The 25,456-nt window shown below is 43.1% G+C and overlaps 1 protein-coding gene across 2 annotated transcripts in view; it reads left to right on the top strand.

Moving 5' to 3' along the window:
• Positions 1 to 4,881: 4,881 nt before the first annotated feature.
• Positions 4,882 to 25,456, top strand: part of MCMBP (minichromosome maintenance complex binding protein) — a 37,486-nt gene continuing 16,911 nt past the window's right edge. For both annotated transcript variants that reach the window (XM_052660766.1, XM_052660765.1), the window contains exons 1-5: positions 4,882 to 5,003; positions 22,265 to 22,350; positions 22,954 to 23,094; positions 23,211 to 23,252; positions 25,242 to 25,343. In XM_052660766.1, the coding sequence (XP_052516726.1) occupies positions 4,946 to 5,003; positions 22,265 to 22,350; positions 22,954 to 23,094; positions 23,211 to 23,252; positions 25,242 to 25,343 (429 nt within the window). In that variant the 5' untranslated portion in view covers positions 4,882 to 4,945. The remainder of the gene's footprint in view (positions 5,004 to 22,264; positions 22,351 to 22,953; positions 23,095 to 23,210; positions 23,253 to 25,241; positions 25,344 to 25,456) is intronic.

Below are 25,456 nucleotides of genomic sequence, written 5' to 3'. Positions count from 1 at the left end.
AGATGGCAATCCACCAGGCTCCCCCATCCCTGGGATTCTCCAGGCAAGAATAGTGGAGTGGGTTGCCATTTCCTTATCCAATGCATGAAAGTGAAAATTGAAAGTGAAGTTGCTCAGTCATGTCCAACTCCTAGCAACCCCATGGACTGCAGCCTACCAGGCTCCTCCGCCCATGGGATTTTCCAGGCAAGAGTACTGGAGTGGGGTGCCATTGCCTTCTCTGATTGAAAGGACTATTTATCCTTTTAAATGTATTCAGAAAGTCAGTTCATTTATTTTAAGAAGTGTTACTTGTTTCTTTTTACTTTTTAAAATTTAACTTTTAAATTACATAGGTGGTTTGCACAATATATCTGGGAGACTGAATACACAATGACCAGACTGCATTTAACAATAGAACTCTGACCCATATCCTCTGACAGTAGAGCAATGGATTGCTAAGTGCCAACTTTCCTATTTGTTTCCCTCACTCCCCAGAAGATAGGGATGGTTAGAAATTCCTCCTTGGAAATTCCCTGGCGGTCCAGTGGTTAGCATCTGGCGCTTTCACTGCAGGGGCCTAGGTTCAATCCCTGATCAGGAAACTAAGATCCTGAAAGCCATACATCATGGTCAAAAAATAAAGAAAATTACTCCTCCCTTTTGTTTTCTAAGACAGGGCTAACTGTAAAGGAGGCTCTTGCACTTACCGAAATAAGACTAACCCCACCCTCAGTGACTCTTTTATAAAATCTCCAAGTTTAACTCTTTAAAATGTTCCTGAGGGAGGTCACTGGTGGTCCAGAGGTTAAAAATCTCCCTGCCATTGCAGGGGATGTGGGTTCATCCCTGGTCCTAGAAGATTCCACATGATGCCTTGGGGCAAGTAAGCCTGAGCGCCACAACTATTGAGCTCACGTACCCTAGAGCCTGTGCTCTGTAACAAGAGAAGTCACCCCCACAATGAGAAGCCTGCTCACCGCGACTAGAGAGTAGTCCCCACTTCCTGCAACTAGAGAAACTTCGTGTACAGCAACACAGACCCAGTGCAAAAAAAAAAAACAAAAAACACCTCTCCTGAATGTGTGTTCTCTCTGTTGCCAACAGCCCAAATCAATGATCTTCTGCATTCCCTGGGGCATTTTGTCTTTCATCTCTTGTCATCCACTATCCAAGCACTAAACTAGAGCCACATTATGCATTTTCTCTTTGTTATGGTAGCACATCACTTCTGAAAATTATTTGTCTTATTTAGAGTAATGCTAGCAGCTGTAAAAAAAAAAAAAGCTATCTCAGAATGCAATGTTCATATGAAAATCTAGGCTGGCTTTAGCACAAGGTCATTCTAGACATCACCACCCCATCCATCAGGAAAGAACAAAGAACATATCCAAGGCCAAATTCTTAAGAAATTGAAGTGGAAGTTCTAGATACACTTTCTCTTGTGCTGCTTTGGTAAGTGAAAGTGAAGTCACTCAGTCGTGTTCGACTCTTTGCGACCCGTGGACTGTAGCCCACCAAGCTCCGCTGTCCATGGGATTCTCCAGGCAAGAATACTGGAGTGGGTTGCCTGCTTTGGTAAACCTAGTCATATATCCCTGCCTAGCATCAAAGAAGCCTGAGAAATGTAGTTCCTAGCCAGGCAACAAACCTCCCCTACACTGCATAGCTAGGAAATGCAGTTCTTCCCAGGACAACCTTTCCACAACCGTGAAAGGAGAAAACATTTTTTTGAAGTCTCAATGAAAAGATGAATCCTAAAGAAGAGAATCTTTAGGATAATGGTGGTGGGAGACCCTAAGAAGACAGTTTTGCACCAGAAGTAGAGGGCAACAAACCAGATTAGAATAGGGCAAAGGACTTTGGGAAAATAATGTATGTAAAATATCTGATGTGACTTCCCTGGGGAAGTGGTGAAGAATCCGCTTGCCAATGCAGGGGACATAGGTTTGATACCTGTTCCAGGAAGATTCCATATGCCACGGGGCAGCTAAGCCCACAATCACTGACCCTGCACACACTAGAGCCTGCACTCTACCACAAGAGAAGCCACCACAATAAGCCCACCCACCTCAACGAGAGAGGAGCCCCCGCTTGCCACAATGAAGACCCAGAGCAGCCAAAATTATAATTAATTAATTAAAACATACTCAATGTGCCTATTTAGAAAGGAGATTTAGGCACTTAATGAAAAGTATGCATTATCCATTCAGCAACTATTTATTGCACATCTATGACGTCAGACACTGTTCTAGGTACTTGGGAACAATACAGCATAAAAATACCAAAATCACTGCTTCAAAGATCTCATAATCTAGTGGAAATTTCAGTGCAGCTGAGGTTGAATTCATGCTAAGTATATAGAAAATAAGCAAATGTTTACAAGAAACTTTTACCCCATCCTGGAGGCAACGACATTCAATTCTTTCCGCTGATTGTTTCAGTATTTCTGTATTTTAAAATTAACATTATATTGTCACTTTTGAGTTTTCCTTTTTTTCTCCTTTGAATTGTGTGTTGACTTCCCAGGTTTAAGATGAGGTTTAAATCTTCTTTATCCTATCACATATATGAATCCTATACATCCTCATACCCTTAGCTTCCTAAAGTTAAATTATAATGTTGCTTAGATAAATATTCTAATTTAACATTATTATGCTGTTAAATACTCTTGAGAGCTTTGTCATGACATAAATTGTGACTCTTAATTTTCTATTCAAGTTTTTGTTTTCCTTGCCTTAAGACTTGGAATAACTTTCCCTCACACTTTTCACCTAGCTAACTCTTATTTATCTTTCAAGTCCCAGTGAAAAATGTCACATTTTCAGGAAACCCCTGAAGGATCCTTTCCCCAAAACCCTCCCTCACTAGACTAGATGGTGCTATTCATTCCTTTTATAGAACTTCACTTTTTCTTTCCTGGTACCTATCATGGTTGTGAATAGATAATTATTCAGTAATAAGTCTCTCACTGAACTGGACATAACATGAAGGCAGTGGGTCTTTGTTGCAGTCCAGGGGGCTTCTCTTGTGGAACACAGGCTCTAGGGTGCGTGGGCTCAGTAGTTGTAGCCCACCAGCTTAGTTGCCCCTCAGCATGTGGAATTTTAGTTTCCCCACGAAGGATCAACTTGGGTCCCCTGCGTTGGAAAACAAATTCTTAACCATTGGACCATCGCAGAAGTCCTTTATGTCTTTCTTAAAAATACAGACTTGAGAGTGGGGGAGGTGTGATTGCCAGCAGTGGGAAAAAAAATCTTGCCATAGAGAAATACTCTTATGGACCTTCCCTTGGCCTTTTAAGTTTTCATAACCACTCATTAGTAGTGTCAAAACATCTTGGGTAAAATTATTCACATTATAAAGTAATTACATTTCAGTAGGATCACAGTGTCTCTTAAAGTTAAATCTGAACAATTGTCTACAAATCACTGACTACAGAGGGAGAAACCAAAAGCTGAAGTGTTCTTAGCCACTGCTGAATTGGTGTCCAGCTGCAATTTCATAGACAGCAAATTGAAATTATTATAATTTAAAAGATTGTATGTCACAAAGCTAAATAGGAGATTTCTCTGTTCAATACCAGGAATCTCGAGCCCTTCTAAGCTAAATGAATGAATGAAAGCAGTAATGCCAAAGATTTGAAACCGTTTTCTCAGCTCACCCAAACTCACAAGAGCCAGATGTATAGTATAATATGCCAATCACAGTCATTCCTTGGTATCAATTGCAGCGAATTGGTTCCAGCAACAGGTATCTGTGGATGCCCGAGTTTCTTATGTAAAATGGTACGAAATAGTACAGAGGGCTCTGCGTGATCAGGTCTCCATAGCTTCAGTTTCCACATCCGGGTATTCAACCAGCCTTGCCCACCAGATTCAGAGGAACGTGATTAGTTCACAGTGACAGATACAAAAGAAACCCTTTTGCCCTAAGGAGGGCTTGAGATCCCAGTTCAGTTCTCCAGCTCCTCACTTTTTAGGGAGTGGAGATGATCGCATTCGGATCATCCTTCTGTTAATACGCTGTATTTCAGGTTATGAGAGGGAGGTTTTTCTCCAATATATTTCAGATCTAGGGGCTGTTTCATTATAGAACTTGGATATTTTCCAAATTTCCTCATTCAAAGGTTACTATTAACCAGATCTTTTCTGTGTACAGATACCACTGTCTTGATCCAGTCGAGGGGAGACTTGATCCAGTGGAGGAAAGTCATTACAGGGGGTTTCTAGCACGGAACCAAACAAAAGAGTTGCCATTGGCCAAAAAAAAAAAAAAAAAACCACCAAGAGGCGGGACGAGGTGGGCAGACACCAGAGGCAACGTTACCTTCTAATTTTGCCCAGAGATAACTTTGAGGTCTCTTTGCGCTTGTGCTCTTGGACTGTTGCGGTCTCCGACCTGCGCAAGGCCTCGCCACTATAAACAGATAAACCAGACATCGGGAGTTTCTCCTTTGGAGTCTGCAGAGGGACACCGAGCAATATGCAGCCCTCAAGTAACCACGCGGCATGCTCGCGAGGCCGCCCCTGCCCTTCCCCTTGCCCGTCTCCAAGATGGCGACCGCCCTGCCGCCGCGGCCCCGCCCCTCCGAGCCCCACCCCCCCCTCCCCGGAGCAAGGCCGCCCCGCCTCCCCGCCGCGGGGCCGCGCTGCGCGCTCCCGCCGCCCCTCCCCGCACGAGCTCCACCCAGGTCGCCGGCAGCGCGGTCGGCGGCGGCGGCGCCTATTTCCCGCCATTGTGCGAAGTGGAGGCTGGGGGCCCGCACGCGCCGCCTGCCCGTGGCCGGCCGCGCCTCACAGCCGCCGCCTCCGCCGCCGTTCCCTGAGGCGCGGGGAGGCCAGGCGGCCCGCGCCGCGAGGCTTTCCCTGCGTGGGAGGGCGCGGGCGAGGAGCGGCCGAGCCCCCGACGAGGAGCAGAGGCGCGCGGGACGCCCGGGCCGCGCCGGCTCCGGCCAGTCGGCGAGATGCCCTGTGGGGAGGATTGGCTCAGCCACCCGCTGGGCATCGTGCAGGGCTTCTTCGGTGAGTGGCGGCGCCCGGGGGGCGGGCGGGGTCCGGGCGGGCCGCCGAGTTCACCGAGCCCCCGGGGCCCGGACCCTGCCGCGCGGCGCCCAGGCGGGGCCGCCTCGAGGGCTCGAGCGGCCGAGACGGTCAGCCGGGCCTGCGCCGCCGGCGCTCGGCAACCCCCTCCCGCCCGGAGACTCCGGGCCGCGGCTGCCCGGGCCCGGGCCGCAGGTGCCTCCCACCTGCCCGATTCGCGACTCCCGAGCCACCAAGGTTACGGCGCCAGGAGCCGGCTGCCGGCCGTGATTGACGGCCTCGCTTCCCCCTTCGTGGCCCCGCGGGCGGACCCTGAGCCCCGCGTGCGGCCGGACTCTGGGGTTGGGGGTCCTCGAACCTTTCGGGAGGACCCGCAGAGATGTGCTGAAGGGAAAGCACTTTGCCTATGGGAAGCCCGCAGGACATTTCAAAACTTCCGGTGTGTGGGGGGAGTGCTCGCGTGCTTGCCCGCTCGCTGCAGAAGTTGGCTGTAACTCCTGGGTTACACACATCCTCCCTTTTCGAGATAAGATTTCGTGTGATAACTTAGATTTTTTTCCGTTAGGACACCTTTAAAACGTGTCTCGTCTCCCCATCTCCTTTTGGGCCAGAGCTAGCAAGAAATGGTGAACGAACTCAGATGCGTTCCTGCATAGAAAGAGCTTAGCATGTGGCAGGCAAGCTCAGGAAATTTCACTTGCAGTCATGGTTAATGACACTTTTCGGGTAGGGTACACAAAGGAAAATTTAGGTCTGGTTGCCGTTCACTAGGCATTTTGGCCCCACCCCGCATGTCTTTTGCACTCAGGAGTGGTGGAGGCAAACCCAACCAGGAATCAGTGTGTAAGATCAGAACACCTGACTTGTCAGGAGGTAACTTGAACTTGGAAAGTGGCCTTCCTCACTTAAGACCTTGTGGAATATTAGCGTGAACGCTTATTAAGAAGCTAAATAGTCCGCAGCAGCCAAAACGGATGGCAGAAAATGTATTTCTTGCAGGAAAGGCTCACTGAGCAACTCTATTCGTTTTCCTTGTGATTTGAACTTGTTCAGTTGTCTGGTTTCCCAGGCTGAAACTAGAGGCAGCATATTAGGAAAAGCCCTGGGTAGGCATCCAAATTGTAGCTAGTGAACATTGACAACCTATTAAAGGAGAAATTTCAAACTGTGTACATAGTGTTTAAAAAAATTTTTTTAATCCCTGTATATCCATCCAGGGCCCTTTTCAAAAAGGGGCATATGTCTCTCTACTAAATCCTAGTAATTGATGCTCATAATGAATACTAGAACCCATAATTGTTTTCCAAAATAATGGCCTTTAAATGTGGAGTGAAGATTAAATTGCACAGTAGGTTTAAGAGGGTGCAGGCACAGAGACACTTTTTAGGGAAAATCATTCAAAAGTAAGTAAGTTTTGGTGCTTAATTGATGTTTAGAAAATTTAAGAGAAATATCCATGTCCTAGTCTGGCTGGATAAATGAGATGATTTTATATTTGGTATATATTTGAATGTATTTGTGTCAGATTTTGTCTCCTGCTTGTAGGACCCTAAGAGGCAAACAACTCATTATAGTGTAGTAGGTGTAATTTGGATATAAAATGCTGGCTCTACAGTATTTTCTGAAGTTTGTGTTTTGTTGGTGACCTGGACCTTGTTGATGTGTTTTTCCTCTAGAATGTCTTATTCTCATACAGATTGTGTCTTGCAGAGAAGAAACTAATCCTGTCTTACAGTCATGATGTTTTTGTAGAAGCTGCTTTGATATATAATGTATATTTTTGCTATATTTTCCTATCACTGTGAATATATGGGATTGGATAGCTTTATAATAACAACATTACAGGTATGTTTGTGTGAGAAGTGAGGTGTTAAACTTGTAGACTCTCTTTGGTCTAATAGGAAATTGTTGTAAATCCATTTTCCCCCAGAGAGAAAAGTATACTCATCTTTTGTGGTTTATGAGGCCTTTTGGCCCCACCCCTGCCCAGCTCTGGTGTCTCAGTGGTAAAGAATTCACCTGTGATGCAGGCGACCCTGGAGATGAAGGTTTGATCCTTGGGTCAGGAAGATCCCTTGGAGAAGGAAATGGCAACGCCACTCTTCCTGGCGAAATCCCATGGACTGAGAAGGCTGGCAGTCTGCAGTCCATAGGGTCGCAAAGAGTCAGACACAGCTGGGCAGGCACATTGCCCAGCTCTCAGACCTCATCACGGTATTCCCCCTCACACTGAACCTTCTTCCAGTTCTCTGATCTTAAACCACGCCACTAGGCTTTCTGCATAGGCTGTTTCCTTTGCCTGGTCAAGACTTCCTCTCCCACTTCTATTTTCCTGGCTAAATCTTAACTCTTCTTTGGGAACCTGAGTTAGGTAACTTCTGCTGCATGTAATTATAGGATCCTGTGAAGCCTGAAAATTAACTTGTAAAGCATGTTGTTGAAATCACTCGTTTCCTGGGTTCCTTGGCTATGTTTTAACCCTGGGGATTTTAGGATGTGTATCTGTTATTTGCCTAGAATATACCTGTACATCGAAAATGCTCCATGAGAGATTTTCTGGTGGTCCAGGGGTTAAGGCTTCGCAGTTGCAATGTACAGAACACAGGTTCAATCCCTGGTTAGGGGACCAAGATCCCACATGCTCCTCAGCCAAAAAATAAAATAAGATTTTTTTAAAAAGAGTGCTCTGTGAATATTTGTTGAGCAGCGAAAAGACTGGTTAATCAGTCAGAAATGGTGCAAACTGGGGTGGTTACTGTCACTACAAATCTTAACTAAAGACAGTCTTGGTGGACATTATATTGGTTCAGAGAATATGATCATACCAGGTATGAGTTACTTTCACATGCAAATTCTAATTCTTTTTTCTTGGTTCAAGTAAGAAACTTTGAAATTCTCTTAGTGACCACAATCACAACTATATGAGTCATAATTCATCTCTGAACCAGTGCGTATTTTGAATTTGTATCTGCCATGTTACAATTGTTCACATGTAAATTTTTCCCTGTAAGCGTTCATAAATGCTTTTTCTGTTTCCATTCCAGTTTCTAAAAGATTTTATATACAGAGCATTGAGGTCCATAGACTTAAGATTTAGAAATACTTTATTGAGCTCTGTGTGTGTGTGTGTGTGTGTGTGTGTGTGTGTGTTAATCGCTCAGTCGTGTCCGACTCTGCGACTTCATGGACTGTAGCCCGCCGGGCTCCTCTGTCCATGGGATTCTGGAGTAGGTTGCTGTTTGTTTCTCCAGGGCAACTTCCCAACCCAGGGACCAAACCCCGGTCTCCTGCATTGCAGGCGCATTCTTTACCGTCTGAGCCACCGGGGAAGCTCATATTGAGCTCTATTATGTGCATAATGCTGATGGCTTGGTCCCCGCAGTGATTGTTCATTAGTAACCTGTGACAACTTGCTTCCCTTAAACAGAAGCAGGCGTTGTAAATGAGAAAAAAAAAAGTTTTGTATACTTTTTTCTTTTAAAAAAGGATTTTTAATTCACTTGAATTAATAACTGCTTTAATTTCAGAATAAGTAGGAATGCTTATCAACTCAGATTTCTTTATGTTCAGATTTTTGGTTGGGTCAAGATCATTAGTTGCAGTTATATTCAAGGCACTTTGGTCATATCTAACAGAACTAGAATTAGACTAGCTCTTAGAAGAAAAAGGTCACTGATGTGTGGAGGAGAGAAGGGAGTAGTATCTTATCACTAGGATTTTAGAGAATTTCAAGCAATAGTAAAATCATCTAAAAGTTTGTCTGCTTTTTTGTTGTTACCATGATTCTAATCCAATAAATAGTTCATTCCTTTTTGTCTGTACCCACCTTGGACCTTCCTGCCACCTGGCCCTTGTTCAGTCGCTCAGTCATGTCCAACTCTGCAACCCCATGGACTGCAGCACGCCAGGCTTCCCTGTCCATCACCAACTCCCAGAGCTTACTCAAACTCATGTCCATTAGTCAGTGATGCCATCCAATCATCTCATCCTCTGTCGTCCCCTTCTCCTCCCACCTTCAATCTTTCCCAGCATCAGGGTCTTTGCAAATGAGTCAGTTCTTTACATCAGGTGGCCAAAGTATTAGAGTTTCAGCTTCAGTGTTAGTCCTTCCAATGAATATTCAGGCCCCTGTTAGGCCATTGAAAAAAACGTGATTTGTTTTCAGGCTATAGAACCCAAAGGCAGGGCAGGTGGTTTGGTAACCCAAGAGACTACTGAGTGAAATTGGAAAGCTGGCAGAAATCCAGCCAAGCAGGACATCTCAGTTTTCTCCCCTAGGCTATGTTCATTTCTGCACACAAACTTTACCTTTCTCTAGTCCAGGGCTCCCAGTTTCTCTTGTCAGTTCCAACCCACTTGAGCTAGCATCTTTATTTTTTCCAAAAATATTTTTTTTTGGCTATGCCCGGTCTCAGTTGCAGCATGCAGGACCTTCAGTATTTGTTGCAGCATGCAAGCCTTTAGCTGAGGCATGTGGGATCTAGTTCCCCGACCAGGGTTCAATCCTGGGCACCCTGTATGGGGAGGGCAGAGTCTTAGCAGATGAGCCACCAGAGAAGTTCCAGCATCTTTATCTTAATCCCAGATTTTAGTGTTAGAGGATCTGATTGGCCCAGCATGGAGTCAGTGGTTCACTCATGGGCCAGTCAGCCACTGCCAGGGCAGTGTTAATGGATGGTCATAACTACTGAGGCCCACACCTCACCACTGGGGGAAGTTCTCAGGGAAGAATGGATTGGAGAGCCATGGCAAAAGGCATGTATATATACGCACATAGACACACACACACACACGTATACATGTGTATCGGAGAAGGCGATGGCATCCCACTCCATTACTCTTGCCTGGAAAATCCCATGGGCAGAGGAGCCTGGTAGGCTGCAGTCCATGGGGTCGCTAAGAGTCGGACACGACTGAGCAAGTTCATTTTCACTTTTCACTTTCATGCATTGGAGAAGGAAATGGCAACCCACTCCAGTGTTCTTGACTGGAGAATCCCAGGGACGGGGGAGCCTGGTGGGCTGCCGTCTGTGGGGTCGCACAGAGTCGGACACGACTGAAGCGACTTAGCAGCAGCAGCAGGATACATGTGTATGTATGTGAATTTTTAAATTATTGAGTAATAACTTGCATATGGTAAAAAAACTGTTACAGTATAAAATGAAGAGTAAGCATGTGCTGCTTTTCTGCCACTGAGGGTCCCACTTTAAGTGTTTCCTTTTTTTTTTTTTTTTTGCATTGAGATATAACATAAAATTCACCATTTAAAAATGTACAGTTCAGTGGTTTTTAGTTTATTCATTGTGAACGTGCAGCCATCAGCACATCATTACTGTTACCCCAGAAAGAAGCCCCGTATATGTTAGCAGTCACTCCCGACTGCCCCATCCACCATCCTCTTAAAACCACTCATTGACTTCTGTCCGTGGTTTACCTCGTCTGGACATTTCATATGAAGGGAATCGTGCAGCTTCTGGCCTCCTGTGTCTGGTTTCTTTAACTTCGCATAATGCCGTCAAGGTTCATGCATGTTGTAGCATGTGTCAGTGCTACCTTCCTTTCCACGACTGCAAACAGTACTCCATAGCATGAATATGCCATGTGTTGTTTATCCATTTCTCCATAGGTGGACACTTGGCTATTGTGAATAGTGCTGCTATAAATACGCATGGTTTTTGTGGGAATACATGTTTTCATTTCTCTTGGGAATATGCCTCTGCATACGATTGCTGGGCCATATGGTAGTTTCATGTTAGAACTTTTCCCCAAAGTATCTGTACCATTTTACATTTCCACCAGCAAAGTATGAGGGTTCCAATTTCTCCAGTCCACTTCAACCTCTTCTTAATAATAGCCATTCTAATGGGGGTCAAGTGATATCTCATTATGATTTCAATTTGCATTACTGTAATGTAATAGTATATTGTATCTGTTCATATGCATATAGGCCTTTTGTATATCTTATTTGGAGAAATGTCTTTTCAGATTCTTTGCAGATTTTTATTTTTTGACCACACCATGCAGCTGCTTCTCAAATCTTAGTTCCCTGACCAGGGATTGAACCCATGCCCTTGGCAGTGAAAGCCCAGAATCCTAACCACTGCACCTCCAGGGAATTCCCCTTTGCAGATTTTTAAATTGGGGTTTTGTCTTATATTATTGCATTATAAGAGTTCTTTATATATTCTGTATATTAGACCCTTATCAGATACATGTTTTAGAAATATTTTCACCTGTTCTATAAATTGCCTTTTTGCTTTCTTGATAACATCTTCTGATGCAGATTTTTCATTTTGATGATGTCCAATTTATTTTTCCTTTAGTTGCTTATGCTTTTGGTACCATATTTAAGAAACCATTGTCTGATGCAAGGTCACAAAGATATATATCTGTGTTCTTTCTTAGAATTTTGTAGTTTTAGCTCCTTACATTTAGGTCTTGGATCCATTTTGAATTAATTTTTGTGGATGATGATATGAAGTAGAGATTCAAATTCATTCTTTTGTATGTGCACATCTATTCGTCACAGCACCTTGTGTGTGTGTGTTTTAACATTTGCCAGTTTATTTTGAAGGATCTCATAGAGTACACAGATGAAAAGGAGCGTAGGGCAAGGTCTGGTAGGGTTGCTTGTGGACAGCTTTTGTCTGCATGGAACTTCACTGTGCTGCCTTTTCAGCATGTGGCTGCCTCCACCATCCTGGAAGCTCCCCCAGCACTTTTTGTTGAAAAAGACAATTCTTTCCCCACTGATTCAGTTTGGCAGCTTTTTTTTTTTCCTTTAAAAACTGTGTGTGTATATGTGTATGTATCAGTTGACCATTGATGTATAGCGTTATTTCTGAACTCTGAATCCCGTTCTGTTGATCTGTATGTTTACCCTTCTGCCAGTACTATGTTGTCTTGATTACTGTTGCTTTGTAGCAAGTTTTAAAATGATGAAGCATGAGTCCTCCAACTTTGTCGTTGTTCTTTTTTTTAAAGATTGTTTTGACTCTTCAGAATCCCTTGTATTTCCATATGAATTCAGAATCTGTCATTGCTGCCAAAAAGGCAGTTGGCATTATGGTGGGGATTGCATTGAATCTGTAGTGCATTTAATTCTTTGGGTAGTAGAGAATAGTAAAGATTTCAGATTCTAACACCAAACTGCTTCTTAGCTACAAGGCCGTACCCAGGGCATTTAGCTCTAATCATTTTTTAATACTTCCTTTAGAAAGAAATGGCAACCCACTCCAGTATTCTTGCCTGGAGAATCCCATGGACAGAGGAGCCTGGTGGGCTACAGTCCATGGGGTCGCAAAGAGTCGGACATGACTGAGCAACTTAACTAACTTCTTTATACTACAAAATTATTTTCAGTAATAATCATGAAATGAAGCTATGTGCAGTGTTTAAGGTAAGTACATATTTCAAATTCAATCTAGACATTGCTTCTATCAACTTCCTCATCATCCCTGCTTATTTTAGAATTTTTTTGTGGTTGTTGAGTTCTGTTATGACGACGTTGTTTCATGTTGGTACAGGGACCACACTTTAGATTTGAATAATCTTGTATTAATTGTATAATTAATGAATTTTTTGTATTAAGAGTAATAAGTTTCTGTAGACAAAAAGCTCAACTATTTACTGAATAGTGTTTATACCTACTAAATAGTTTGAATTTTGGTCTTTTAGTTATAATTCAGTATAATATTTTATATAAACAGTTCAATTATAAATGAATTTTGATAAAACTGAAACATCTATAAAAGACACAAACTAGAAATCTTTCCACTGATGTTACTAACATTTTCTTGATTCATTCTTTCCTGTAAAACAAATAGCTGTTTAAGAAAATGTGCTATGCTTAATTGCCCAGTCTGACTCTTTGAGACCCCATGGACTGTAGCCCACCATGCTCCTCTGTCCATGGGGATTGTCCAGGCAAGAATACTGGAGTGGGTTGCCATGCCCTTCTCCAGGGGATCTTCCTAACCCAGGGATCGAACCCAGGTCTTCCACATTGCAGGCAGATTCTTTACGGTCTGGGCCACCAGGGAAACTCATAAATACTGGAGTGGGTAGCTTATCCCTTCTTCAGGGGATCTTTGCAACCCAGGAATCAACCGGGGTCTCCTGCATTGCAGGTGGATTCTTTACCAGCTGAGCTACCAGGGAAGAAGAATATATAGAAGAATATATTTCTTAAGAAGAATATATTTCTATATTAAGATACGATTCAAATTCAGTAAAATGTTCACTTATGAACAAAATTTGCACCCACTGCATCTCTCAATTCATACTATTTCACTGTTTAAAATATTAAACATAAAAAGTTGTTCAAGTTGTCCCATGGAAGATAGAATTGAAATAATTCAAGCTCTCCTTCATCTTTACAGTCACTGGGTTATTGTTCGTTTATTTAAAATCTTTCGTATACCCGTTGGGGGATGCTCACTGCTCTAACCAAATTTGGACTATTCTGTACCACTTAGAGGGCTTCCCAGGTGGCTCAGTAGTACAGAATCTGTCTGCCAATGCAGGAGATGCAGGTTTTAAGCCCTCAATTGGGAAGGTCCCCTGGAGAAGGAAATGGCTACCCACTCCAGTATTCTTGTCTGAAAAATTTACGCAGGCAGAGAAGCCTGGCAGGCTACAGTCCCTGGGGTCGCAAAGGGTTAGCCATGACTGGGCGTGCACACACGTACCTCTTAGAAATTCACTGTCCAGACAAATGCATGTGGCTGAGTCTGTTTTGGGAGCTAAGTATATAACAGAGGATGAGATGGTTAGATAGCATCACCAACTCAGTGTACATGAATTTTGAGCAAACTCTGGGAGATAGTGAAGGACAGAGGAGCCCGTCCATGGGGTCACAAAATGTAACAGAGGTTCTTCAAATAAACTTCTGTGTCAAATGAGATATTTATTAAAGGGTAAATAGTAAAAATGTAGTAATTGCAGCCCTATGGACTGTAGGCCCTCCAGGCTTCTCTGTCTGTGGAATTCTCCAGGCAAGAATACTGGAGTGAGCAGCTATTCCCATCTCCAGGGGATCTTCCCGACCCAGGGATCGAATTTGGGTCTCCTGCTTTGTGGGCAGATTCTTTTCCATCTGAGCCACTGGGGAAGTCTATATTAAAACTCAGCAGTAGTCAGCAGTTGTTTAGGATTTATACCAGCAGAAGGTTTTCAAAGGAAAAATAGTTTATCAATGACATTGTTTAGAATGGTTAATTCATAGTGATGGTAGAAGTGGAATGGATTTTAGTTGGTTTTATTATTTTTAGATTCTCTGCAGGAAAGCTATCTCCTATTGCTAGCACTTAGGCTAGACTACTCCTAACACTTCTGTAGTAGGTCACTGCTTGACCTGTCCTACTTCCTAACCTTGAGCATGAACATGTCAATTAACTTTTCTTTACCTCAACTTTATCATCTGTAAAATGGGAATAACAAGAGAATCCCTTTTATTTTTGGCCATGTCCTCCTCCAGGGAATCTTCCTGGCTCAGGGATTGAACCTGCGTCTCTGTGTCTCCTGCACTGGAAGGCAGGTTCTTTATCCCTAGTGCCACCTGGGAAGCCCCTGTATGAAACTGCCAAACTGTGTTCCAGAGTCGCTGTACTATTTTGAAAGAGCAGATACCATTAGAGATGTGAAAGAGTAATACTGACAGGCGAAGAGTAATACAGACAGGGAAGAGTAATACTGACAGGCGAAGAGTAATACAGACAGGGGAAGAGTAATACAGACAGGGAAGAGTAATACGGGGACGAGTAATACTGACAGGCGAAGAGTAATACAGACAGGGAAGAGTAATACAGACAGACGAAGAGTAATACAGGGAAGAGTAATACAGGTGAAGAGCAGTACAGACAGGGAAAGAGTAATACTGACAGGCAAAGAGTAAATAATACAGACAGGGGAAGAGTAATACAGGCGAAGAGTAATACAGACGGGAAGAGTAATACAGGCGAAGAGTAATACAGACAGGGGAAGAGTAATACAGGCGAAGAGTAATACAGACGGGAAGAGTAATACAGACAGGTGAAGAGTCGTACAGACGGGAAGAGTAATACAGACAGGGGAAGAGTAGTACAGACAGGGAAGAGTAATACAGACAGACGAAGAGTAATACAGGCGAAGAGTAATACAGACAGGCGAAGAGTAATACAGACGGGAAGAGTAATACAGACAGGTGAGTCGTACAGACAGGGAAAGAGTAATACTGACAGGCGAAGAGTAATACAGACAGGGGAAGAGTAATACAGACAGGGGAAGAGTAATACAGACGGGAAGAGTAATACAGACAGACGAAGAGTAATACAGGCGAAGAGTAATACAGACAGGGAAGAGTAATACAGACAGGGAAAGAGTAATACAGACAGGGGAAGAGTAATACAGACAGGGGAAGAGTAATACAGACAGGGAAAGAGTAATACTGACAGGCGAAGAGTAATACAGACAGGGGAAGAGTAATACAGACAGGGAAAGAGTAATACTGACAGGCGAAGAGTAATACAGACAGGGGAAGAGTAATACAGACAGGGAAGAGTAATACTGACAGGCGAAGAGTAATACTGACAGGCGAAGAGTAATACTGACAGGGAAGAGTAATACAGACAGGCGAAGAGTAATACAGACAGGCGAAGAGTAATACAGACAGGGGAAGAGTAATACTGACAGGCGAAGAGTAATACAGACAGGGGAAGAGTAATACAGACAGACGAAGGGTAATACAGGCAGGGGAAGAGTAATACAGACAGGGAAGAGTAATACAGGGAAGAGTAATACAGACAGCTTTGTGGATATAAATTCAACAACTTGGATGAAATAGACCAGTTTTTTTAAAAATACACTATTAATTTCCTATTTCTGCTGTAATAAATTACCACAAATTTAATTGCTTAAAACAACATAAATTTATTTTTTATTGTAATAGGGTTGGTTTACAGTGTTGTGTTAATTTCTGTTTATAGGAAAGTGATTCAGTTATAATATATATATATTGTTTTTAATATTCTTTTCCGTTATGATTTGTCGCAGGATACTGTATCTTTTTGAACTATAGTTTTTTCCCAGTATATGCCCAGGAGTGGGATTGCTGGTTCATGTGGCAACTCTAATTTTTAGGTTTTTTTTTTGAAAAACCTCCAAACTGTTTTCCATAGTGGCTATACCAAACTTAACATTCCCACCAACAGTGTGAGAGGGCTCCCTTTTCTCCACACCCTCTCCCGCGTTTGTTACACAGATGTATTATCTTACAGTTCTGGAGGCCAGAGTCTGATGTGGGTGTCACTGGGATAAAGTCAAGGGGTTCATAGGTCTGCCTTCCTTTCTGCAGCCTCTAGGGGATGCTCTTGTTTCCTTGCCTTTTTCACTGCTTCTAGAGTTTGGCTGGAGAAGGCAATGGCACCCCACTCCAGTACTCTTGCCTGGAAAATCCCATGGATGGAGAAGCCTGGTAGGCTGCAGTCCATGTGGTCGCTGAGGGTCGGACACGACTGAGCGACTTCACTTTGACTTTTCACTTTCGTGCATTGGAGAAGGAAATGGCAACCCACTCCAGTGTTCTTGCCTGGAGAATCCCAGGGACGGGGGAGCCTGGTGGGCTGCCGTCTCAGGGGTCGCACAGAGTCGGACACGACTGAAGTGACTTAGCAGCAGCAGCAGCAGAGTTTGGCTAATTTCTTGTGTTGTGGCCCCCTTCAGTCTTAAAAGTCAGCAACAGCAGGTCAAGTTCTTACATGATCAGTTCAGTCGCTCAGTCCTGTCCGACTCTTTGCGACCCCATGAATCACAGCACGCCAGGCTTCCCTGTCCATCACCAACTCCCGGAGTTCACTCAAACTCACGTCCATCGAGTCAGTGATGCCATCCAGCCATCTCATCCTCTGTCATCCCCTTCTCCTCCTGCCCTCAATCCCTCCCAGCATCAGGGTCTTTTCCAGTGAGTCAACTCTTTGCATGAGGTGGCCAAAGTATTGGAGTTTCAGCTTTAGCATCAGTCCTTCCAGTGAACACCCAGGACTGATCTCCTTTAGGATGGACTGGTTGGACTTCCTTGCAGTCCAAGGGACATACGTCTTAGTTCTCCTCAAATCTATATATGCAGTATATAATCAAACTGAAACTTAAACATCAAAATATAATCTTATAGAAATTTCAGTAGTCGTTTTCAGGTGTTCCTCAGAATTACTTAGAAATGTTTAGAATCTAGAATAATCAAGACAAACTTTAAAGCAAAGATGAAGAACATCACTACCTAATTTTAAGACTCGCTATCAGGCTATAGTGATTAAGACAATATGGTATTGGCATAAGGATAGACAACTCTTACCAGTTTAACAGAATACGGTAACATAAAAACAGGAGTTGAGTTTGACAGTAGTACCACGGCAATTTACTTATTTTAAAAAATCTCATCTGTTGCTGCTGAGGGCCAGCGAGAAGACTTTCCCCAATTACAGCATCTGTTTCTCATCAATGATGGACTCGGACCCATGCAAGTTTGCTAATTCTGTAGGAGGAAAGATTGACAGTGTATGAGTGAAGTTCCTCCTCCTTGACCATGGTTTTGTGGCATATGTTGAGTGAGTGGTTATTTTTTTGCATGTTTTCTCTTTGGTAATTGTGTGACAGTTAATTGTTACTCCTTTTGCCAAAGCAGTTTACCACTAGAAAGTCCTTTAAATAAGGCTGGAACAAATAGATATTTTTCTGGAAAAAAATGAGCCTTGATGTCTATGTCACACTAGAAACAAAAACATTAATTTGGTATATGATGGGTATTAAAAAGATTGACAAGATGAAGTATTGAGGCAGAGCACTGGACCTCTCATAGGCTGTCAGTGAGAGTGTAAAAGTGTGTCTGTCTTTTGTTCCTCAGTTCCTCTGACCACTTAAACTAGGGCAAGAGAGTGCAGGGGTGCTCACGTTCAGACGGCCAGGAATTCATGAGAAGGATGATAGTGATATGTATGTGCTCAACAGGATTCTTGGTTGCCCGTGGCCTAAGTCGATTCTGCTTAAACCAAGGAAGATGAACACGTTGTTTCAGGTAACAGTTCCTGAGTGGGCTAATGTCTGGCTCAACTACAGCCAAATACTTCAGAAATCAGCCTCCCTACTCCACTTTCCCCTGGGATGGCTTCGTTTTCAGACAGACCTCGGTCATTGTGGCCACAGGCAGCTGTGGGATTTGTTGGACCCAGCTGCTGAGCCTTATACCTGGGGTTGTCCTTGACTGAGGCCCCCCTAACCTGATCATCAACTACTGTGAGGCCTCCGTCAGGTCCGCCCGGGGCTGAGAGTGCGGGTGCTGTGGTTCCTCCTCCGGAGAGGCACTTGCTAGAAAAAGGGGAAATGGGTGCTAGTCTTGCAAAACAGCCGATTTTTCTCAATGTTTTGTCTGTTTAATGTTTACTTCTCTGACTCCAGGAGCTGTGTCCCAGGCCCTTGTTAGAGCCTGGGAATGTAAAGGTGAATTGTTGATGAACAGAGAGTGGATCTGTAGCCTGGCATTGAAAACTCTGTGATGTGTTTGGTCTCATCTTCCTTTTGTTCGTTAGCTTTGTTCTTTTCCAGCCACTTGTGCTCGCGTATTTGGATTTCTGGTATGTCCGTCCTTGTCTCTGGCTTACTGTTACTGTTGCCTCACCCAGAATGCCCTGTGTCTACAATATGCCCACCCCTCAGACCTCGGCATGGTTCCATTCTGCCTCTCTTCCCAGGCCTGGCTCAAACACCACCTCTTTCAGAAGCCCGCTCTGAAACATTTTGACTTTCATTATTTTCTCCTCTTTGCTTTTGCCTGCTATTCTGCCCATAGTTTATCTTAGCTCTCATGTGCTTGCATGCACCTCCAGGATATCTTCCCAAGCCAGGGATCGAACCCACGTCTCCGGCATTGGCAGGAGGATTCTTTACCACTGAGCCACCTGGGAAGCCCTGTCTTAGCTCTGCTGCTGCTGCTAAGTCACTTCAGTCGTGTGCGACTCGGTGTGACCCCATAGACAGCAGCCCATCAGGCTCCCCCGTCCTTGGGATTCTCCAGGCAAGCACACTGGAGTGGGTTGCCATTTCCTTCTCCAATGCATGAAAGTGAAAAGTGAAAGGGAAGTCACTCAGTCGTGTCTGACTCTTCGCAACCCCATGGACTGCAGCCTACCAGGCTTCTCCATCCATGGGATTTTCCAGGCAAGAGTACTGGAGTGGGGTGCCATCGCCTTCTCCTAAGTTCCTTCAAGTCTGAGGATCCTGATAGCACCTGGCAGAGTGCTGGGCATAAAGTAGGCTTAATACATAATGGGTAGTTACTGTACTCCTGAGAATTTTGGAATTGTCTGCTTCAGTCCTTAAATTGTTCAGCAATACTAGATGTTTTGTTAACATTTCATAACATGTAAGTTACTTCGAAGTAACTTGCTGCTTCCTAGTCACTCTTTAATGTAGTTTCATCGCCTGTGATGTGGTGTATTCAACCTTCTTACACAGATGCAGTCAGAATGGTGGTGTTGGCGGTCATGTCTTCTTGTAGGAAACATCCGTTTTGACTAGAAGCAGAAATACCCAGTCTAGTCCCCCCCGACCCCATTCAGTGATCTTTTATTGGCATGCGTTTAGTAGAGCAGTGCTTCTCAAGTTTCAGTGTGCACCAGAATCACCTAGAGGGTATCTTAAAGCATGAACTGCTAGGCCTCACCTCCAGAGCTTCTCATTCAGTGGATCTGGGATGGGCTCCCAGCCTTGCTAACAGCTGCTCAGGTGGTGCTAGTGCTGCCAGTCTGGGAAGCTGCACTTTGAGGACCAGTTTACTAGGAGTAGATTTAACCCTTGGGGGCTTTGCTCTAGCTCAGTTGGTAAAGAATCCATCTCCAATGCAAGAGACCCGGATTGAGAAGATGCCCTGGAGAAGGACATAGCAACCCACTCTGGTATTCTTGCCTGGGAAATCCCATGGATAGAGGAGCCTGGCGGCCTGCAGTCCATGGGGTTGCAAAGCGATGGACATGATGACTAACATACACACACAAGGATTTAACCCTCATTGCAGTCAGAATCACAGAAGGCACTTTCACCTCCACGAGTGCTTTTTAATAACTGTCCTTTGCTCAGTTAAGTGAAAGCATTAGGAATCTGCTACAGCAGGTGTTACCAGGATCTTATGAGTGTTTCTAACAGAACCAGCTGCATAACAAATAAAGACAAAATTCCTTTACACCACGTTTCCATAGCACTTGTGTGATGTATATGGTACCCATGCATTGTTGGAAGTATTGACCAGCTCTGGTTCAGTTCAGTCGCTCAGTCGTGTCCGACTCTTTGCAACCCCATGAATCGCAGCACACCAGGCCTCCCTGTCCATCACCAACTCCTGGAGTTTACTCAAACCCATGTCCATCAGTGATGCCATCCAGCCATCTCATCCTCTGTCATCCCCTTCTCCTCCTGCTCCCAATCCCTCCCAGCATCAGGGTCTTTCGCATGAGGTGGCCAAAGTATTGGAGTTCAGCTTTAGCATCAGTCCTTCCAATGAACACCCAGGACTGATCTCCTTTAGAATGGACTGGTTGGATCTCCTTGCAGTCCAAGGGACTTTCAAGAGTCTTCTCCAACACCACAGTTCAAAAGCATCAATTCTTCGGCGCTCAGCTTTCTTCACAGTCAAACTCTCACATCCATACATGACTACTGGAAAAACCATAGCCTTGACTAGACGGACCTTTGTTGGCAAAGGTCTGGTTAGGTAGTTCTAATTCATGAAAACATGTGTATATATATATTCCTGGGTTTTTGTTTTTGTTTTTTTTTTTTAGATGATTCACTTTTTAGTCTTGGCCAGTTCCCATAGTTTTTCAAAAGCTGGTTTCTTATCCTTAATATGACATTAAAAACACCTTTTTCTTATTTTGCAATCATCATTGCAAGACGTTAGAGGTGTGCTGAATCTTGGGAGCAGGGCAAGTTTCATGAAAATTACTTGTTTGGTCCTGAGGCATCTCCTGTAGATTGCTTACTAGAGGAGAGAGGGGGGAAGTGACCACTGTGGAGAACTTGGCTGTCACTTTTACTGGGTGGTGAAAATTAACGTCATGCGTGGAGAGAAGATGAACATCTCCTGTCTCAATGAAGCACGTACAACCGTTCCAGGACACCGCATGCTTACATAGCACTCTGACCGGTAACGCGTCACCGCAGTCCACGCATAAGGAAACATCAGACAGACCCAGTGAGGAACATGCTGTTTTTTTATAATGGGTTTGTATTCTTCATTATCAGTGTCATAAAAGATAAAGATTGAGGAACTGTTTCGGAATAGAAAAGGATTGAAAAGAAAAAATTAATAGCAGAAAGCAGGCTGCGATCCTAAACTGGATGTGCACTGAAGTGGAAAAAATACAGGAGACAATAGTGATGGGTCGGGAGACTAGCTGGAATATGCGTGGTAGGCTTGGTAAAAAGAGTTTGGTATTGATTTCGAATTTCCTGAGATTGATAGCAAGTACCGTGGTTATGTAAGATAATCTCCTTATTCTTAGGAAACACACTGTACTATTTAAGTGAAAGTCACTCAGTCACGTCCGACTCTTTGCGGCCCCTTGGACTATACAGTCCATGGAATTCTCCAGGCCAGAATACTGGAGTTGGGTAGCCTTTCCCTTCTCCAGGGGATCTTCTCAACTCAGGGATCAAACCCAGGTCTCCTGCATTGCAGGCGGATTCTTTACCAGCTGGGCCACCAGGGAAGCCCAAGTACTATTTAAAGGTAAAAATAAATGATGTGTGTGTAATGTAAGCTCAAGTGAGAAAAATGTGGGAGAGGGAGAGAGAGCAAGCGAATAATAAAGTAAATGGGGGCAAGGGTACAGGTGTTCTTTGTAATTTTCATTGTGACTTTTTGGAAGTTTGAAATTATTCCCAAATAAAAAGTTAAAAACAGTAGAAGAAGAACATGCTCTGCTTTTCATTTCAGGGTAATTGTAAAAGTGTTTTAAATCTGTATTAAAATGTTTTCAAGCAGCAGAGTGCTTTTCAGGTGATGGTTCCTGTGCTGCTCTGTCTGGGGCCTCATCTCTCACTGTGGAAGAGCTCTTGGGAAACTGTTAGCACCTGAGAGCCCACAGGGGCTCAGCCTCACCCCGACTGTAATATTCAGCCCCCGACCCGGCAGCTCTGGTGTCTTGCGCAGCGCTTCCAATAAGGCACCCTAAACTAATGTACCTTCAGCTTTGAAAAGTATGTTTTTCTTTCAGCTCAAAATGGGGTTAATCCTGACTGGGAGAAGAAAGTAATAGAATATTTTAAGGAAAAGCTGAAGGAGAATAATGCTCCTAAATGGGTAAGCTTATTATTGCTGTTTACTGGGGGTGGGTGGGCGGGCAAGGGTTGGGCAGACTTACAATTTCTCACAGTAGTGATCCACATATAACTTAAAAATATATAAATTAACGTGTACTGCCCTCTGCCTTAAGTGCATATGTATTAAAAGATTTTGGTCTCTTGCAATTTAAATTCAAGCAAATAAATGCTTCTGTACTGGCACCTGTAGGTGGCAGTAACTGACTGTGGGAAAAAAAAAGGGTAATTGTGAGAGCTTCGATGATCTTTTATTACCTTCATTTTAAAGAATTACTTGTATGAGTTTAAGAGAAGAGCTCAACAAAGCAAATGCCTTTCTGCTAAGTGGAAAGTGTTCTGAAGGAAAAGCATCCTTTGACATTATAATCAAATGTCATCATACGAACTGAACTTGCAAGAATGCGGAAAGGACTTTTGTTCAGCAGTTGTGTTGTTGACCGTTGAAATCATTTGGCTCCTTGATAGGGCTTGATTTTGTATTGGGGGTGGGTAGGTGGGGAATGGCAGTTTGTCTGGATATACATGTGTATGTGCTTGTCTCTGCAAAACAGAGACTATTTTGACTTGTTTGTTTTCCTTTAAGGTACCATCACTGAATGAAGTTCCTCTTCATTATTTGAAACCTAACAGTTTTGTGAAGTTTCGTTGCATGGTTCAGGATATGTTTGACCCTGAATTTTACATGGGAGTTTATGAAACTGTTAACCGAAACACAAAAGCACGTGTATGTATTGGTTTTTTCATGAAACTTAGTGTTTACAATTAGTAGGATTAGCTTTGACCTTGTGTTGTCTGTGGCAGTTTTGGTTCTGATATCTTGATATATTGTTTTGATCATAGGTTCTTCATTTTGGAAAATATAGAGATGTAGCCGAGTGTGGGGTATGTATACTTAAAATATATAAAAAACTTTTTAAGGAGCCTTTTTTCCTGGGCAGGGAATATTATTTTCCTTTGGTTGATCATAAATTTACTTATCTTGTATATAAGTTCTAAGAAGTCATGTGAAATGTTCTGTTTATTTGCCTTTTACTTGAGTTTCTCTGATACGATTTTTTTTTGATCTTCTAAAAATGTCTTAGAAGGTGGAATATTGTAAATGACAAAGTTAATTCCTTTCTTTTCCTAATATCTATACACTTGCTTTTAAAAATTACTTAAGTTCTTTTAAAATTAAAAGTAGAAGAAAAATGAAAGAATATTATTTCAGGGCTTTGCATGCGCTTAATTTTTTTATACCTTTTTTTCTTTCTTTTGGCCACGCGGCACAGCATTTGGGATCTTAGTTCCCTACATTGGCAGCATGGAGTCCTAACCCCTGAACTGCCAGGGGACCCCCTACATGTGCTTCATTAAATTTGATTAAATCCTGCCCTCTCTTCCTGGGAAGAAAAAAGTAAACCTAAGCCTTCTTTGATAAAAGGAAGTAATAGAAACTCTCCTACATACCAATAATGGGAAAGGGAAGAAGAAAGAAGACAAAATCCTAGAATAAATATTCTAGCTCAGCAGGCTGATCTGTGTGGAAGAATGGCCCTAATTAGGAAGGTTTCTATAGAGAATGAAATATAACTTCCTACACTTACTTAGAGTAACGGACTCATGAAAGATGAATTCGTTTAATCTTTTGATGACCTCCAAGTCTCCCAGTGTCTTTTTTAAGGGTGTTTCCATGACATGGTAATACATTGTTGTGCTGAGTCTAATGAGGCAACTTTATAATCCTGCGTTCCTGTTTATGGAGCCCTAAGTTACATTAAGCTGATAAATTAATACACAATTTTTCTTCTACTACACAGTAATGCAGTGTCTCTCTAACTCAGTAATCTCAACATCTGGAAATTGGAGAACAAAATGGATGAGGGTGTCCATCTGTAATACTCCCAAAGGCAAAGAGTTTGTGCTGTGTTTCTGAAGAGTCATAAGTAAGAACACCATACCAGGAAAAGGGTCTTTGGCCCTGGAAGGAAAGAAAGAAAAGCCGCTTTGCTTACACATAACATCTCAGATACAATTGGTGTCTCTGGCTTTCTTTCTGTCTTTGTTTTTCTCTTATAAGATAGAATATAGATTCTGTTTACTTGTAAGGGATTTTTTTGTGTGCTATAAAAGTAATATGAGTGTCTTGAAATAATTTCTTTTTTTAAATCTCATCTCAGAGCAACATCATAAGAAGTATATCATTAAATTCCTTCCTGTGAGAGAGACAGTGGGATTACCATGAGTGTTGTCTTTGAAAAAAGTTTAACAAAGTACTGTGTTTATTTTAGGGATTTAATTTTGTAGCCTAGGGTATTGTGTATTTTGGATTTGAAGGAAGCTGCAGTATTAATTGGGCTTTCCTGGTGGCTCAGACAGTAAAGAATCCGCCTGCAGTGCAGGAGGCCTGCATTCGATCCTTAGGTCGGGAAGACCCCCTGGAGGAGGGCATGGCAGCCCACTCCAGCATTCTTGCATGGAGAATTCCCATGGAGAGAGGAGCCTGGTGGGCTACAGTCCATGGGTTGCAGAGTTGGACACACTGAGCAAGAGTTTGTGCTGTGTTGCTGAAGAGTTGTAAGAGTGAGCACCGTACCAGGAAAAGGGGACTTTGGCCCTGGAAGGAAAGAAAGAAAGAAAACCCACCTTGCTTATACATACCATCTCAGGCTGCCCACCTTGCTTATACATACCGTCTCAGGCTGTACACACTGCATTGATGATTGCATTTGAAGTGATTTTATGTCAGTTTTCGTTTCAAAAATGATAGTTTAGATTTACTAGTCGCTTGTTAATTAACTCCATATGAAGTATTTACTGTGATTTTTATAAACAATCTGAAAACACAGTTGCTAATTTTTTTTAATAAATAAAATTTTGTGAACATCACAGCCTCAGCAAGAAGTTGATTTAAACTCTCCACGAACTACTACTTTGGAGAGACAGACATTCTACTGTGTTCCAGTGCCTGGAGAATCTATGTGGGTAAAAGAAATATCCTTTATCTGAACCTTCTTATGTGTTGAATGCTTCCTGATAATTTTCTTAATTGAAGAGATAACAATTCATTTTTTTTTTCAAGCTTAGTCTTTTTACCTCAATGAAGT

This window comes from Budorcas taxicolor, chromosome 23 (genome assembly GCF_023091745.1).
Source record: "Budorcas taxicolor isolate Tak-1 chromosome 23, Takin1.1, whole genome shotgun sequence".
NCBI classification, from domain to species: Eukaryota; Metazoa; Chordata; class Mammalia; order Artiodactyla; family Bovidae; genus Budorcas; species Budorcas taxicolor.
The sequence above is the reverse complement of the archived record's forward strand: the minus strand, read 5'-3'. Positions and strand labels throughout refer to the sequence as shown.